At 42.4% G+C, this 18731-nt stretch overlaps 1 protein-coding gene and 1 pseudogene across 1 annotated transcript in view; one reads left to right on the top strand and one right to left on the bottom strand.

Annotated features, from left to right (window-relative positions):
- CRLF3 (cytokine receptor like factor 3) overlaps positions 1–15432 on the top strand; it is a 41392-nt gene extending 25960 nt beyond the window's left edge. Inside the window, exons 7-8 of the mRNA XM_029927851.1 lie at positions 13743–13855; positions 14712–15432. Of these exons, the coding sequence (XP_029783711.1) occupies positions 13743–13855; positions 14712–14968 (370 nt within the window). The 3' untranslated portion in view covers positions 14969–15432. The remainder of the gene's footprint in view (positions 1–13742; positions 13856–14711) is intronic.
- On the bottom strand, positions 8111–9383 carry LOC115282048 (annotated as a pseudogene).
- Positions 15433–18731: the final 3299 nt, after the last annotated feature.

The raw sequence follows: 18731 nt of genomic DNA, 5'->3' as shown, positions 1-18731 counted from the left end.
GCCCTCCTAAAATGACTCTAAAAATTTTTTTTGATGTTTATTTATTTTTGAAGAAAAGAGAGAGCATGAGCAGGGGAGGGGCAAAGAGAGAGGGGGACACAGACATTGAAGAGGGTTCCAGGCTCTGAGCTTTCAGCACAGAACCCGGTATGGGGCTTGAACTCATGAACTGTGAAATCATGACCTGAGCCAAAGTCAGAAGCTTCACTAACTGAGCCACCCAGATGCCCCTAAAATGACTTTTTAAAATATAAGGACAGTTCTTATCAACTGCAGTCTTTGAATGAGGCTAATCGTTTCATTCAGCCTTTACTCCATTCAGATGGTATTTATAGTACTTGGTATAGTACTATACTTCATACAAGAGTGTGAAGTTTAGGAAGAAAAAAACCCCCAGAATCTTTGATTCAACATAGAGTAGGCAGTTTATAACTTAGTAGAAGAAAGACAAACTGCTCTGCAATACAGAGGAAGGAAAAGTTAACTTCTAGATGAGGGGTTGGTGAAGGCTTAGTGCAGGTGGAAGTGGAAAGGCAGTTCAGTGGGGAAACAAAGCAGGAACCAAAGATGGGAGTAGAAAAAGTACAAATAGCAAGTGATGAGTCTGGGTCAGGCTAGTAGAGACAGGCAGTATAGTCAGAGGATCCCAGAAAGGAAGGATATAGTTTTGAACAGGCTGCATATATTTTTTAATTCCTCAAAGAAACACTCTTTTGAAGGTCAGCTGTGCCCATTTACAAGGAGGCTCTTTGATACTGCATACAGAGATCCCCCCACCCCAACAAAGGCCTCACCAAGTGAGGTTTACATTTTTTATTCTCTTGGAGAGGGAGGCATGCTCTCCTTTTGACTTTTCATGAACTCACAAGTTGAGCTAGACTGTACAAACTTATAATGGTCAGCTAACATTTGTTGATCTTTGCTGTATTTTAGTTCTTAAGGGCTTAATGAGTTAGTGTCTATAAATCCTTAGTACCTCCTCATAAGGTAGACACATTTTATAGATGCAGAAACTAAGATGTAAAAAAATAAAGCAACTTGCCTGAGGTTGTGCCTGTTGTTAATAGTGAGGCTGAGATTCAAATCTTGACAGTCTAGCCCTATAGGCCTCTGTTCTGACTTAGTGAGGTGAAAGGTCATTGGAGGGTATTGAGCAAACGGATGAAATCATCTGAACATGTTTCACAGGTCATTTTGGCCTCCGTGGGGAAAATATTCTGTGAGGGGTGTGGGTGCAGGCAGGGAGACCAGTCAGGAGGCTGTGACAGTAATGTTGGTGAGAGCGAATGGTGGCTTGGGCCAGGATAGAGCAGTGGAGGAAGTGATAAACGGTCAGAATCTGGATGTGTCTAGATGGAAGGACTGGCAGGATTTGCTGGTGGGACGCTTGTGGGATGTGAGAAATAAGGGAGTCAAGTGTGACCGCAGGGTTTTTGTTCTGAGTAACTGTACAGATGGAATTGTCATTTACTGAGGTATTTAAGAGGCAATAAGAAGAGCATATTTCTGAGTGAATATCAGGTTCTTCTTTAACAAATTAAAGAAGCCTAAGATAGATGCCAGAGGCTGAGGCACAGAAAGACAACCCCGGGGAGTCAGTTTGAGTTCCTTACTGGACATATAAGTGAAGAGGCGGATAGGCGGCTGGATACGGACACCTGGAGTTGAGTGGAGAGAGCTAGGCTCGGGATATTAACTTGAGAGTTTTTAGACTGTAGATGAGTATTTAATTTAAAGCCATGAGACTGGGTGAGAATAACCAAGGAGTGAGTATAGACAAGACATTGAAGAATTGTCACATTTAGCAGCTGGGGAGGGCAGAAAGCCATCAAAGGAATAGCCAGTGAGTGGAAGGTTGTGAAATCAAGCAGAAGTGTTTCAGAGAGGAGGTAGTGATCGGTCGTGTCAGATGGTGCTGATCCATCAGGTAAGAAGACTGAGAATTGACTTTTGGGTTTGCAGTGTGGATGTCTGTTGGTGACCCGACATGAACAGTTGCAGTGAGGTGTGGAGAAGGCTTGATGAGAGTGGGCACAAGAGAGGAGACCATGAGTTGGGGCCACCTGGGTGGCTCAGTTGGTTAAGTGTCCAGCTTTAACTCAGGTCGTGATCTCATGGTTGGTGATTTCGAGCCCCACATCAGGCTCTGTGCTGACCGCTCAGAGCCTGAAGCCTGCTTCAGATTCTGTCTCTCCTTCTCTCTCCCCCTTCCCCACTCGTCCTTTGTGTCTTTCTCTCTCAAAAAAATAAACATTAAAAAAGAGAGACAATGAGAGCTTCTGGGACCAGTCCATACATGGTGGTACCTTCTGACTTTTTTCCACTTGCAGAAACTTTTTGGAGTAGTAAGGAGACTAGAGGTAGGAGGACCATGAGTGCTTTTTCAGCAAAACTATGAGATACAGAAAACTCAATTCCAAATTAGGAGTAAATACTTCATAAGCTGCAGATAGGCAGGAAGTCCACTGAGGAAGTCATGATAGTTTGCCGAGGGAAAAAAAACGATGAGTGTGGAGGTGCTGATCTTAGAAATCTCCAAATACTCAATCCCGACAGGAGAAGACCCCACTCTGAGACTATAAATAGGGCGGGGACAGAACAGTGCTTCTGTGCTCTGCTTGAGGAAGCAGACGGTAAGGATGTGGAAAATGCCCAGGAAAGTTTAAAATGCTTGATGTTAAGAAAGCAAGTGGTGACAGTGGTCGGTGGTCTGTGAAGCAGCCTTTGAAGAAACCACAGAAGCTGAAGTCTGGCAATAGAAGCTCTCTTGAAACGCGTTGGGTTTTGAGTGTCAAAGGAGACAGGACTAAGGGAAGGGCCACATTGTAAGGCAGGATAGTCCTGCAGCGTGGGGGACAGGCCATAGAGCGTGAGCCTGAAAGTTATCCGGGTTTCCCACCCACCCCTCACATCCCTCCTGCTACAGGAACCCAGTCCATTAATACGAATAACACAAAATGAATGGCCAGAGTGTCTGTACAAAGATAGGAGCAGAGAAAGAAATGAAAAAGATCAGCAAATCTTTTCTCCAGGTGATGAAACACCAGCAAAAATATTACCAGAAGTGAAGAGAAAACTGTCTTCAGCTTTTCAGTCTTAATTAAAAAAAAAAAAAAGACTTAACCACAGTTATGAAGGAAGATTACAGAGATTAAATACAAGAACTCAGGGAAGAGATAGCAGGAGGTGATGCACAGACAACAGGAAACTACGAAATACTGGCTGCCAGAACCTGGCAGAGAGGGAGAAGAAAAAGGCACTATTTCAGAAATCAAGACCAAATTACAAGAAGCACAAAGGAGGTTGATAGCATGAGAAGCAGGGATAGTAATGAAAAAAATGAGCATATTGAAATAAAAATTGAGAAGGATTCAAGCAAAAAGGAAAGAAAAAGGTAGACTAAAAGAGATCCAACAAATGTGTAATTAGAGACCCTGAGAAAGGAAACCAGAACAGTGGAATGTAACACCTATGTTAAAATACAATTCAAGAAACATTTCTGAAATAAAAGTTTTTATTTTCTATTTCTAATTTATCTAGATTTTAAAAATCAGTAATGGCTGTAGAACTTTGTAACGTATCTTTTCTGTATCTCTATGCCTCACCCCCCCATTAAACTCTTATTGTAGTGATTTATACTAGGAGATTTTTTTTTTTTTTGTAGTGTTTATACATTTTTGAGAGAGCGAGAGCATGCATGCACACATGCAGGGGAAGTGCAGAGAGAGAGGGAGACAGAGGATCCCGAGCAGGCTCTGTGCTGGTAGCAGAGAGCCCAATGGGGGGCTCAAATGCACAGACCGTGAGATCATGACCTGAGCTGAAGTCAGACACTGAGCCACCCGGGGGTCCCTTCATTAGATGTTCTCATATTAAATTACCTCTGCATTCTGGGATAAATCCTACCCAGTGGTTTCGATTTGCTATTTTTTTTTTATTCAATCTATATTCACGAATGAAATTGCCCTGCAATTTTTTTCTTATGTTTATGTGTCAAGATTATAAAAGCCTCATAAAATAATTGGGTGATCTTTCCTCCCTGTTTTCTGGGGTTTTTTTCATTTTGTTTCATTTTTTAATTTTACATGATAAATTATCTCTTCTTTGAAGGTTTCACAAAGAGGTCTGGATCAAGTAACTTTTTTGTATGTATACGGGTAGTTTTTTCATTTTTTTAAATTTTACAGAAGTAAAAATCAGTCTTGGGGTGCCTGGCTGGGTCACTGAGTAGAGCATGTGCCTTTTGATCTTCTCAGGGTTGTGAGTGCAGGCCCCACATTGGGCATAGAGCTTATAATTAAAAAAAAAAAAAGAAGAAGAAGAAGAAGGTCGGAGAGCCTTAGTTGGTTGAGCATCTGACTGCGGCTCAGGTCCTGATCTTGTGGTCCCCGCGTCGGGCTCTGTGCTGACAGCCTGGAGCTGCTTCCGATTCTGTGTCTCTCTCCTTCTCTCTGTACTCCTCCCCTGCTAGGACATGCTCGCTCTCTCTCTCTCTCTCAAAAATAAATATTTTTTTTAAAAGTCATTTTGTAGTACAATTCTGGGTTTTGACAAACATATTCAGTCATGTATTCACTGCCACAATCAGATACAGAGCAATCTCATCACTCCAGAATATTCCCTAGTGTTCTCTCTTTGTGTTAGCCCCGCCTCTCTCGGTCAACTACTGAATGTCCTTCAAATGGAATGATATATTAATAATATGGAGCTCTGTATATATATATTATATGTGTCTGTAGCGTGTGTGGTTTAGTCCTTTCTGTACTAAATATTATTTTATCGTATGGATGTATCAGTGTACTTATTAGTTGAAAGACATGAGTTGTTTCTGTTTGGGGTAATGAGACAGCTTCAAATATTTGTGTACAGGTTTCTCTGTGAACACAAGCTTCCATTTCTCTTAAGTAGATGGTGATTGCTGGGTCATACTGTGTTCGTTTATCTAAGGAACCATCAAACTATATTCCAAAGTGGCTATACCATTTTACATTCCTGCCAGCACATGTGAGATTTTCACTTGTTCTTCATCCTTTGCTGGCATTTGGTATTGTCAGTTGTTTTGGTTTTCCTTCTTTTTTTTTTTTTTTAACTTTATTTACTTATTTATTTATTTTGAGAGCCAGAGAGCAGGGGAGGGGCAGAGAGAGAATCCCAAACAGGCTGTACGCAGTCTGCGCATAGCCCAATGATAATAGTCATGATCTCGAACCGTGAGATCAAAATTAAGAGTTCAGTGCTTAACCAACTGAGCCCCAGGCACCCCATATTTTTGCTTTTAAGTTCAGCTTGTCTATATACATGTAGTTGTACCTCATTGTGGTTTTAATTTTCTTTTCTTTGACAGCTAAAGATAGCATCTTTTCATGTGTTCACTTATTGTCCATTTATATATCTTCATTGGTGAAGTGTCTTTTCAAACCTGTTGCCGGGGCGCCTGGGTGGCTCAGTTGGTTGAGCGTCCGCCTTCAGCTCAGGTCATGATCTCATGGTTTGTGGGTTCGAGCCCCACATGGGGCTCTGGGCTGACAGCTAGCTCAGAGCCTGGAGCCTGTCTTAGATTCGGTGTCTCCCTCTCTCTCTGACCCTCCCCTGTTCATGCTGTCTCTCTTTGTCCCTCAAAAAAAAGAAAAACCCATTAAAAATTATTTTCAAATCTGTTGCCTATTTAAAAAGGTTTTTATTATTGATATTTGATGAATATAAGTCTTTTGTTAAGTATATTTTTTACCAGTCTGAGACTTATCTTTTTAGCAATGTCTTTTGTGGAGTAGAAGTTGTTAATTTTGGTGAAATATAGTTCACCAGTTCAGCTAGTACTTCTGGTGTTGTATCTAAGAAATCTTTGCCCTTATGCAAGGTCATAAGTTCTCCTATGTTTTCTTCTAGACACTTTATGTTTTTAATTTTTTATTTTATTTATTTATTTATTTATTTTTTATTTTTTTAATGCTTTATTTAGTTTTGATACAGAGAGAGACAGAGCATGAGAGGGGGAGAGAGAGAAGGAGTCACAGAACCAGAAGCAGGCTCCAGGCTCTGAGCTAGCTGTCAGCACAGAGCCTGACGTGGGGCTCGAACCCACGAACACGAGATCTGACCTGAGCCGAAGTCGGAGGCTTAACCGACTGAGCCACCCAGGCGCCCCACTTACTGTTTTTAAATTTTACATTTAGATCTCTGAGCCATTTTGAATTACTGTTAGTATAATATGTGAAATATGCGTTAAATTCTGTTTTGTTTTACATCTGGTCCAGTAGTTCCTGCACTATTTGTTGAAAAGGGCTGTCCTCTCCCCATTGAATTACCTTTCACCTTTGTCAAAAATCAGTTAACCATATGTGTGGGGAACTGTTTCTGGACTCTGTTTCATTAATTTACGTGTTTCTTCTTTCCCAGAACTAAAATTTTGATTACTGTAGCTTTATAATAAGTCATCAAATCAAGTAATATGATTTTTCTTATTTTATTCTTTATTTGTTTTGTCTATTCTGGTTCCTCTGTCTTTCCATTTAACTTTAGATTCTGCTTGTCCATTTCTTTTTATTAAAAATTTTTTTTTAATATTTATTTATTTTTGAGGAAGAAAGAGTGTGAGAGGGGGAGGGGCAGAGAGCGAGGGAGACACAGAATCTGAAACAGGCTCCAGGCTCTGAGCTGTCAGCACAGAGCCCGATGCGGAGCTCAAACTCCTGGACTGCGAGATCTGACCTGAGCCGATGTTGGATGCGTAACCGACTGAGCCACCCAGGTGCCCCATCAGCTTATCCATTTCTAAGAAAAAGTTTTTTGCTGGGATTTTGATTGAGATTGCCTTAAGTGTATAAATTAGTTTGGGAGTAATTGGTATTTTAATATTTCGATTGTTCTAATCTATGGTATATTTCTTTCTTTCCTTTTTTTTGAGAGTGAGTGACCTCGAATTGGGGAAGGGTAGAGAGAGAGGGAGAGAGAGAATCCCAAGCAGGCTTGGCACTGTCATTGCAGAGTGTGATACAGGGATCAATCTCACAAACCATGAGATTATGACCTAAGCTGAAATCAAGAGTTGGTTCAACTGACCGAGCCACGCAGGCACCACTGGTTATGGTATATTTCTTAATTTAGTTTTTTTTTTTTTAAAGACACATTTTGGGGCACATGGGTCGCTCAGTCAGTTAAGCATGCAACTTCAGCTTAGGTCATGATCTCACGGTTTGTGAGTTCAAGCCCCGCATCTGGCACTGTGCTGACAGCTCAGAGCCTGGAGCCTGCTTTGGAGTCTGTATCTCCCTCTTTCTCTGCTCCTCCCCTATCTGTGCTCTGTCTCTGTCTCTCTAAAATAAATGTAAAAAAAAATTTTTTTAAGACACAGTTTGATTTTATTTTTTAACTTTTTTTAGTGTTTATTTTTGAGAGAGACAGAGCGTGAGCAGGGGCGGGGCAGAGAGAGGGAGACATAGGATCCAAAGCAGGCTCCAGGCTCCGAGCTGTCAGCACAGGGCTGGACTTCGGGTTCGAACTCATAAACCATGATATCGTGACATGAGCCGAAGTCAGATGCCTAACCGACTGAGCCCCCCAGGTGCCCCAATTTAGGTGCGTTTTTTTTTTTTTGAAATTTAGAAACAAATTTTATTTAAGATCTGAAATACAATTCCTAAAATATCAACTTCTCCAGAAAACCGTGGCTACACAGTAATGCATTGCCTCTATCATGTTAGAACGTGCATTAGACTCAAATACAAAAACCATGAAACAAACCACCATCCTTCGACAATTTGAGCAAAGAAAGAATGCCTGAGGAACAACATAGATGGACTTGCAGAGGATGGGCTGTTTTACTTCAAGCACCATAAAAAAAAAAGAGCACAAATGCATGGGTTTTCGGATATATACATTAAGTTGAACCTTTGGCGCTAGGAATCAGGGCGTTTTTGTCACAGAGCATTAACGCATGTTAGAAAATTGTGTAGTGTCAAAGGGATAGAACCACCAGCATTCAAGCAATGTTGTCAACTAGGCAATTAAATGTTCTACTGAATGTTTCTTCTTTGTCTAATTACTGCATACACTGGTAGCTACTTTGAAATGAGAAAAGGAGCTTGCACTCCTTTCATTTTCTGTTTAAAACAAAACAGAAAACAAAACTGAAACATAAGCCCTGTTATACATTAACAATTTTAAAGAACATCAATTATACAAGAAAAAGACTAAGAACAAAAAGAGTGTTTACAGATAGATACCAGACATGAACAGTGAGTGGTCAGTAGGCCCTCACAGGGCTTTGCGGTGGTACTCAGCCGAAGCCACTTTGTAATCACTGGCAGTAAACAGAGACGCAGCATTCTTTGCCAGATACTTTAGGAAATCATGCATATAGCCCAACAATAATGCAAGGCTTTTCTCATCAAGGGGCGTATACGCCAACATTGCTCCGATTCTTACAAATAATCTCAGTAGATGTGGGGCTCCGTAAACCTGGGACATTGGCGCATCAGGGTGAGCCAAGAGGATTTCAGCATATGGGGCCTCTCAAATTTGTAGAGCAGCTGAGTGCCCAACATCGCGTTGAAATATTCTTTTATTCCTGCCACAACTTCATTAACCACATATTCCTTATTATCGACATTTCCCTGCAACTTCTTACAATTTGCATACTCTTCCAGGGTAGCATCTACATTTTTCTTAGCAGGGAGTTGAAACAGCTGCTTCTGCCTGGTAACTAAATCCCAGTCCTCAACAAGCCAGGGTTTTAATTCTTCAGGAATCTTCACTTTAACTTCCATTCTATTCTTAAATGCTTCCTCACTCTCAACAGTGGGTCTGCCCGGGCCCTTTTCTTCCGGGGTGGCTGAGGTGCTTCACTGGTACTGCCACCATCTCCGTTTCCAGGTGTCTTCTGTTTGTTCTTTCTTGTCTTCCTCGCTGACCCTGAAGGGGGGTTCTCTGCAGAACGACCCCCCCCCATCTGCCTGGGATAGCTGGTTCCAGATTCTTCTGCTGTGGACCAGCAGTCTTCTTTCCTGAGGAGGCCCCTCTCATCTTAATTCTCTGCATATTGCTTCTAGTTGGTTTTTTGAAGTTGTCTTCTTCTGCAGATTGTTGTCCACGAGATTGAGAACCCTGCTTTCTGGAACTCATTCAACCCTGTTTTTATTCCAACCAATAATCCTCTTCCTTCCTTCCTTTCCAAGAACTCCTAGTGTTCTCTCAGATGGAACCTCCTAGATCTCCTGGGATGGTCTGGAAGGATAAGGTGGGAGACACGACCCAGATTCTGTAATCAGGGATGGTTCTCAATCAGGATCAGATCTTCTGATACTTATTATACAGCAAACTTAACTTTTCTGATGATGGCCTGAAACAAGAATCCAGTTCTTTCCAGCAGCCGACGTGTGATCACTGCCGTCCCTCCAACTGCCATAGTCCCCAATTTAGTTTTATAAAAGATGTCTTTCATCAGTATTTTGTCATTTCTCTTTTTTTTTTTTTTGCCTCATCACACTGGGTAGGAAGTATGATTCTGAATAGCAATGTTGACAAAAAACCAGTCTTTCACATCAAGTATGATGCTAGCTGTAGGTTTGGGGTTTTTTAAAGATTTTTTTTATAAATTAAAATTTTTTGTTATGTTTATTTTGAGAGAAAGAGAGCAAGCGAGGTTGTGAGCAGGAGAGGGGCACAGGGAGAAGGAGAGAGAGAATCCCAAGTAGGCTCCACACTTGAGCTCCCAGAGCCTGACATAGGGCTCGATGTCACGAACTGTGAGATCATGTCCTGAGCCAGAATCCAGAGTTGGGTGCTCAACTGATTGAGCCAATCAGGTACCCTAAGTAACTATTTTTAAGTAATCTCTACACCCAATGTGGGCTCCAACTTAAAACCCTGAGATCAAGAGTTGTGTGTTCTCCTGACTGAGCCAGCCAGGCACACCAGGTTTTTTTACCTTTTATCAGGTTAAGAAAGTTTCCTTCTGGTTGTGATTTGCTGAGAATTTTATCCATAAATGAGTGTTTAATTTGGTCTAGTTATTCTGTACATCTGCTAAGGTAATATGGTTTTTCTTCCGTTAATATGGGGAACTACAGTGATAGATTTTTGAACATTGAATCAGCTTTCCATTCCCCAGAGAAACTTCACTGAGTCATGTACTAGTCTTTATATGTACTTTATCACTGAATTTGATTTTTAATATCTTGTAGGGGATTTCTGTTCATGAGAGAGACGTTTGTCTTTTTACGCATGGTCTTTGGTTTTGGTTTTGGTTTTGGCTAGCGTCACAAAGTGAGATGGGAAATATTTCTTCCTCTTTTTTCTCCAGAACTGTTTGTGTAGACTTGGTAGTATTTCTTCCTTAAATATTTGGGAGCATTCACCAATTAGCGGTCCTAGAATTTCCTTTGTTGGAAGATTTCCAATTTCTATAATAGATAAAGGACTATTCGAGTTACCAGTTTTGTTTTGTGACGGGGTAAAAGTGGTTTTAAGATCTGTATGGTAAGGAACGTATTTCTATTTCAAAAACCCTTCTTTGCCATGACTTTACAAGGCATCCCTTCTCTTTCTCCTGACATGTCCAGCTGGGCCATGACCCCCTCTGTTGACATGCAGCTCATTCTTTCTTCCCTGAGCCAGTCTCCCTCCTCGTGACACATAGACTGGCTGGCTGTGTTCCCAGCAGCGTGTGAGGCACTGATGTCACTGCAGACCTGGCAATATTAAGTATTGCTGATTTTATTTCATCTGCGGCTGCTAGGCCAAAATATAAACTTCACTTTATTTCTTCTCTATATAAAGGGGGATATTTTTCGTATATTCATTCGCGAAGCAGCTGACTTTTTGGATTTTTGTCCAAGTGGTCACTGTGAAGAAAAAGTTTGAGGTTGTGTAATAAAAAGAATATGTCACTTAAATCCAATCAATGTTAGCCGAAGGGCAGAGTAAAAGGGATAATAGATTAGCTTTCTTGTTGCCCCATCAAAATCGCTCCTCTTTGCGACCCTGTTCTTTCCCAGAATTTTGTATCTAGGACTTTCTCCTGCTTTCCTCTATGCAGTGAGTGTGTTTCTAGTGACCTGTGCTCGAACCCGCGAACTGTGAGATCATGACCTGAGCGGAAATCAAGTGGTGGATGCTTAACCGACTGAGCCACCCTTTTGCCCTGTATTTTTCTTTCTTACACAGTTTCTTTCTAAACTTGTTTATGTGAGAGAACAACTAAAGTAGTTTTTTAGGATGCAGTGTCTTGACTAACTGTCTCGTGATGTAAAAATTCAGTAACTTTATTTTTTATTTTTAATTTTTTAATGTCTTTATTTTATTTTGAGAGACAGAGCAGAGAGCGAGTGGGGGAGGGGCAGAGAGGAAGGGAGACACAGAATCTGAGCAGGTTCCAGGCTCTGAGCTGTCCACACAGAGCCCGACACTGGGCTCAAATCCACGGACTGCGAGATCATGACCTGAGCTAAAGTCGGATGCTCAACTGACTGAGCCACCCAGGTGCCCCCCAAAATTCAGTAATTTTAAATTTCCATTCTAGAGGTGCTTCGGTTAAGTGTCCGATGCGGGGCTTGAACTCACAAGCCATGAGAGATCATGACCTGAGCCAAAGTCGAACACTTAACTGACTAAGCCACCCAGGTACCCCTTGATTTTTTAAAAATTTCTGCTTGACTGTGTGACATTGCACTCCTCTTGTGAAGTTTTCAGTTCCTGTTGTATTCTTCAGCTCCAAAAATACCTGTGTGGTTATTTTTTAACATTTTTCATCTCTTTGTTGGTATTCTCAGTTTGTTCATGTCTTACTTTCTTGGGCTTGTAGAGCATCTCTGTGATGGTTGTTTTGAATTGTCTGTATAATTTTTTTGAGATCAATTTTTGTTTTTTGTTTGAGTCTTTTTTCCCAGCTTCTTTATATGTGCTCTAATTTTGTGTCGGGATCTATACATATGCGAAAGCAGCCACCTCTCACCGTTCCTAGGACCTGCTTTCTTGTAGGAGGTGACCCTCGCACACACCCAGCTAGAGACTCTGGGGGCCTCTGAGACCTTTTGTGAGAGAACGTGACTTTCCTGGACTTGAGTGGTGGAGGTGTTTCCGGAGCTCACAATCTCTTGTTCCCTCGGGTGCCTGTTGGTGCCGAGGCCTGTTCGGTGATGTGACACCAGCAGGCCGCCCTCCTCTCTCTTGTCCTCGGTAGCCGCCAGGCATCCGGAGCCTGCCAGCCCCCCGTCCGTGCCCACGTCACGCGAGGCAGATGCCGGTCCCTTGAGCAGCCCCCGCGAAGAGCTGGCGCGGAAGCACCCCCGCCTCCTCTCCCTTCCTCACGAGGGAGACGAGCCTCAAGTCACGAACCTCTCCCCGTCGCACGCCTCCCGTTTCTTTTCTCTTTGCAGTAATTGGGCAGCCGTACTGTGCTCACTTGTCAGTGCTCTGAATGGGGCACCACAGAAATCAGTCCTTCAGGCAACCTCCCCAAGAGCTAGATTCATGCTCCACTCCGCTCTCTCTCTCCCTCTCTCCCTCCCACCCTCTCTCCCTCTCTCCCTCTCCTTGCCCCAGAGGAAAACCCAGAAGCCGGGTGTTCTCAGTGCTCAGTTCTTACACAGCACTGAGCTGTGGGAGCCTGGAACAGGGCCCGACTTGGGCGAGTGAAATTTCTCTTCTTACCCGTTTCAGTGTAGGTGTTCTCAGCGTTGTGCTCTTCTGGGGGCACTGCCCCTCCGTAGCTGGGTTCCAGAGAGCTCAGAAAGGGGTTTTGTTCTGTGCATCATTGTTAAAGCCATGTTTCTGTGGTAGAATGAGAAAGCGGACTCCCCATTCTGCCCTAATGGTGCCATCGCTGTCCTCTTTAAGCCTGCTGGCTCACAAGTGCAGTGACCTCAGAACCCGCCCGCGTATTCATTCTGATCCTGCACGTTCACCCCTTTGCAGCACAAGACATTCTGACGCCATAGTGGGTAGAAATCATCACCTCTTCCCTTGGTACAGCTCCGTTCTGTTCCTTGCTAATCTTTCTTTTCTGTCCTTGCAAAGTCTGGCTTTCTGGAATGGAGGGAAAGGTGCGTCTGGTGGTAGAGATACAGACTGACTTTACATTTAAGTCTCCTATTTCTGGAGTGCATCGTGATGTGTTTTGAGACTAACACACAAGAAGAAATGCTTCAGCTTTCCACACGCGAAGTTCTCCAAGCAAAGTATGTTCATAACTATATTATCCATTTTTTAAAGACGAGAATGTCTGATTTTCAAAGGTTTTAAAAACTTGATAAACAGTAATCAAACCATTGCATAGACTCTCACGTTCACGGTTTAGGTGATGGCAGTGACCATCACATTTGCTACAATGGCAGGTATGACAGGCTCTCTGTATGTCCGGAGCCAGCACGTGAAATGGAAATCCATTGTCCTAGCTGTAAGTAGTTGACCTTGACTCTGCAGCCTTGGTGCCGACTTGCCCCGTCATGGGTCAGCGCTCCGCCAGGCGGTCAGGTTCCGACTCTTCAGCCTCTTTTTAATCTGGTCTTTTCTCGCATATAAAATGAAATAGGTATGGTAATAATAGCCCCCACCTCATGGGTTGTTATGTGAATTCAGTGAGATGATTGGCAGATAGTGATAGTGTTTTTAGAATAGTGCCTGGAATGTAGGAAGTGCGGAATTGTTGTTAGCAGTTATGAGGGGATTGTTCTTTTTAACCTTAGTAACAGTTAGACGTCATGTTTTAAAAAAAAAAGACTAATGACTTTCTACCTCATTCACAGAGTTGAGACTGTGGGCCAGCCAGACAGAAGAGACAGTATAGGAGTGTGTGCAGAAAAACAGAATGGGTATGACTCCCTGCAGCGTGACCAAGCAGTGTGCATTAGTACAAACGGTAAGACCCGTGACTCCCGTTCGCTTTCAGGTACCTGAGTCACAGTAGTGAGATAATGAATCTCTTCCCGCATCACACATTTGTAGCAGATGAGAACGTTCAAGTCTCTGACATATCTTCATGACAGCTATATGGCATACCGAGCATTGTTCTATTCCCTTTATAAATCATAAATTATTTAATCCTTTTAACAACTTATTGAAGTGGGGAGTAGTATTATACCCATTTTATACATGATGAAAACCGAGCCACGGAGAGGTTAAGTGGCCAGCTTCGACTCCCATCGCTTAGAGGTGACCGAGTTGGGATTTGTACCGAGGAGTCTACTTCTGGGTTCTGTGTGCATAGGTCATCTAAATGCAACACAGATCGATGAACCGAGGAGTGTGTACGTAATTTGTTTGCTCTCTGTGGGGTTCTTTGGCCCCTCACTGTACCGTAATCACACTTTTAAAATCCCCACTCAAGATGTGTTACTATTTCCTGGTATGGGTCACGCACTAGGTAGAACAAGATTCTTTATTTCATGTGCAACAGTCTTCCTATTTCACAGGATGTAATCTTGTAATGGACTCGTTTCTTTTGATGCCATCCACATGGGAAACTCAGTCTCTGTTCTAAAAGAGTAGAACCCTGGACCAGAACTCTAAAATGTGATTAAAGCTTTAACTTTTTCTCCTGCATTGAGGATGGCAGTTAATTAACATACGGAGATGCGTTCTCTTTGACCAGTTGGCTTTCCAGAACGTTTTCTGGATCTAAGTTAGGAAATTAGCTGTGTCGCCAGTAATCTAGAATATGTTTCAGTTCTTCATTGTTGCTCACGTGTAAATGACTCTTTACCTTAACATTTTAGGTGCAGTTTTTGTAAATGGAAAAGAAATGACTAATCAGTTGCCAGCAGTTACTTCTGGGTCCACTGTCACATTTGACGTCGAAGCTGTGACTCTGGGATCCACCAATAATAACGAAGGAGGAAACTTCAAGCTTCGAGTAACTATCAGCTCGAATAACAGAGAAGTGGTTTTTGATTGGTTACTGGATCAGTCTTGTGGTTCTCTTTATTTTGGATGCTCGTTTTGCTATCCTGGATGGAAAGTGTTGGTATTCTAGATTTTTGGATGGTTGGCTTTGGTTTGCAGGGTTTTAAATGTAGCTGTCCTCAGCTCAGTTTAGTTGAACTTGGTTTAAAAAAAATTGTTAGATTCATCTCTCAGTTAAGCCATTGAAAATGGAAATTGTTTGCTGGATTTATTTGGAATATTTTAGCAAGAAGAGATTTGACTATTGTGGACAAAGCCGCAGTGCAGTCAGTTTTACTTTTAGCATAGTGTTCATTAGAAGATCCACATCACGATAAAAATCAAAAGTGGAAGGAGACACAGAAAGCCCTATCTGCCCTTCTCCGGTCCCTCTTTAAAAGTTGGTTATCAGAACAGAACACCCTAGCGTAACTTGTTGTACTAAATCTTTATCTTTTAAGGATCCAAGGCCGTGTAAGACGTTAGGAGAAGACAACAGGAATAGACCAGCTGGAGGCCAGTCCTGCAACAGGCGTTCGCATGTGCCCTCTCCCTCGAGTGTTGAATATGCTCCATAGTCAGGGATTTGTAAGCAGTATTGAATTTTATCTCATGCTCAGTGATCTTGAAGTCCCAAATGCGTGATAAGTTTTGTGTTGTTTCTAAATTACCGAGCACATGTCTACAATAGGCAAAGTATTTGCTTTTTTACTTCCCTTGCAGTTCAGTTCATGGTAGTTAGAGGATTTTTACAGGGTAAAACTACATACGAAGGTAGTACGTATAGCAGTAGCCACTGACATTTCTGTCATGTGCACACGTGCACATCCAGCCCAGTGATGTACGTGTCACTGCTCATAGGGTGTGAGCTACAGTCCAGTTTAATATCAGTTTTAGAAACGGTCTTCTAGTGGACCAAACAGATATAGGCTAAATACTTGACCTATTTTTTGGAAAACGTCCATTTGTTTAAAATATTTATTTGAAGGGCTTACTTTATGTGAAGATGATTAGCTTAACTTGCTACACCAGCCTACAGATTTTTTTTTTAATGTGAATTTTTTTCCTTCATTTTTAACAGTAGTAATGTGGGAAAGCAAGTTTGATATTTTTGTAAGATAATTTATTTGGGGACTCAAATTCCCTGTTGGACAATCATGACCTTCCCCCTTGCCTTTTTATATCTGAGTAAGTTGCTTTCACCCGGTCAGTGACTGTTAAGATGCGCTGCAGTGTAGCTGTCTCGTCGAACTGTCTGAAACAAAATAAAAACCTCAAAGTTAAATGCGTGTATTTTTTTCTTCTGTGAGATGTGACGAATCCAATTTTAATCTTTACTTTTAAGTAGAGGGAGGAAAGGATTTCTTGTGTCTCCGTTCATTTTAATGCAAATACTATTGTAACTGTGTCAGGTTACTTAGACTTTATCTTCGATCCCAAGATAGTGCCTGACATGTGACATGTGTCCAGTAAAAGCTGGATTGAATGGGGGCGCCTGGGTGGCTCAGTTGGTTAAGCCTCCGGCTTCGGCTCAGGTCAGATCTCACGTTCATGGGTTCGAGCCCCGCGTCGGGCTCTGTGCTGACAGCTAGCTCAGAGCCTGGAGCCTGCTTCCAGTTCTGTGTCTCCTTCTCTCTCTGCCCCTCCCGCTCTCATGCTCTGTCTCTCTCTGTATTAAAAATAAATAAAACATTAAAAAAATTTTTTAAAAAAAGCTGTATTGAATGGATGTGGACGGATTATTTTCATCTCATTTCCTTCATTCATCAGTTCCTTATTGAACCTCATTATTTCTTACCCTCTGCAGGAGAGTGACATTTTACATTTATACTTAGAGAATCTGCCTTTTCACAAAAATGACTAAAACCTAACTTAATTCTAGATAGGCGTGGGTTGTAATATTATGAACTCTGAAGCTACTTTAAATATTGATTTAAAAAAAATTTTTTTATGTTTATTATTGATACAGAGAGAAACAGAGCATGAGTGGGGGAGGGGCAGAGAGAGAGGAAGACACAGAATCTGAAACAGGCTTCAGGCTCTGAGCTGTCACCACAGAGCCTGATGTGGGGCTCGAACCCACAAACAGTGAGATCATGACCTGGGCTGAAGTTGGGTGCTTAACTGACTGAGCCACCCAGGCGCCCTGATTTTTTTTTTTTTAAGATTTTATTTTTGGGGGCACCTGGGTGGCTCAGTCAGTTGAGCATCTGACTCTTAGTCTCAGGTCCAGCCATGACCTCATCGTTTGTGAGTTCAAGCCCCATATCGGGCTCTGTGCTGATGGTGTGGAACCTGCCTCAGATTCTCTCTCCCCCCTCTCTTTTCCCTACTGCCCTCTCAAAATAAATAAATAAACTTTAAAAAATAATAAAAATAAGAGTTTTACAAAAAGATTTTAAGTAATCTCTGTACCCAGTGTGGGGCTCACACTCCACCAACAGAGCTGGCCAGGCGCCCCTGCTTTTTTTTTCTTTTTCCTTGAACTGTAAACATAACGTAAGATTTTGTTAAAAGCCAGTTCATTCTGTTTAAACAGATAAAGGAGCCTAGTATTCCAAATCTGTATGCTTGGAGGGACGAGAGAGTTTGGGCAAAGATAATTAAAACAATAATAAGAATATGATGTTTATGAGCCCCTACTACATGCCAGGCACAATGCTGAATTTTCAAAATATATTATCTCATTTAATCCACGTGACATTTAATATACTGTTAGTACTGTTATTCTACCTTAGAGACGAAAACACCTAGGCTCAAGAGATGTGAACTAATTTGTCTAAGGTGAAGGCTAGTAACTAGCCCCGTCGGGATTCTAGTCCAGACCCTATTAGGTCCGGAGCCCCTGCTTGTAACCATTGTGCTCCTGGGAAAAGCGGACGCCTCGGAGAAAGCCTCAGCTGTGGATAAGAATCCGCCATGGGATCAATGATGGCCGTTGGTGGAGCAGCGTATTATCTCCGAATGTTCTAGATGCTGGTGCCGTGCTGGCCGTGTGGTCTGTGAGTGCCTGGTCTCTGGCTGGTCTCTGCATCCTCATTCCAGGCCCTTTTCCGGAGTAAAAGTTTCTCCTGTTGATGAAATCGAATTTCTTTTTTTTCTTTTAATTTTTTTTTTATGTCTTTTATTTATTTTTGAGAGACAGAGAGAGACAGCGCGAGCAGGGGAGGGTCAGAGAGAGAGGGAGACACAGAATCCGAAGCAGGCTCCAGGCTCTGAGCTAGCCGTCAGCACAGAGCCCGACACGGGGCTCGAACCCACGAACTGTGAGATCATGACCTGAGCCGAAGCCGGCCGCTCAACCGACTGAGCCACCCAGGCGCCCCTGAAATCGAATTTCTTAATCTTTCCTTTTATGATTGTGCTTTTGCTCTCCAGTCTGAGAATTCTGCCTAGCCCTGGACCCCAAGGAGTTTCTACTTTGTTTTTCCTAAAAGTTTTAGAACTTAACCTGTTACATTTATGTTTGTGATCCATTTTGATTTTAGTTTTTATCGGGTTAAGTTTCACCTAGGAACATGTTTGTTCATACACATGACCAGTTGCTACAGCGTCACTTGTAGCAAAGTCTGTCTTTCCTCCCCTGAACTGCCGTTGCCTCTTCGTCCAGAAGCAGTCGGACTGGTTTGTGTGAGCCTCTTTCCAGGCACCGTCTGTCCCCCTGCCCTGTGGGCCTGTCCCTCGGTCAGTACCTGAGTCCTATAGCTGTATAACGTTTTAAAATTGGGTAGGCCGACTTCTCTTTTATTCATACTTTAAAAATTGTTTTAGTGGGGTGCCTAGCTGGCTCAGTTGGTAGAGCATCCAATTCTTGATCTCGGGGTTCTGAGTTCGAGCCCCACGTTGGGTGTAGA

This window comes from Suricata suricatta, chromosome 17 (assembly GCF_006229205.1).
Source record: "Suricata suricatta isolate VVHF042 chromosome 17, meerkat_22Aug2017_6uvM2_HiC, whole genome shotgun sequence".
NCBI lineage: Eukaryota > Metazoa > Chordata > Mammalia > Carnivora > Herpestidae > Suricata > Suricata suricatta.
Note: the sequence above shows the minus strand (reverse complement) of the source record. Positions and strands in the feature narration are given on the sequence as shown.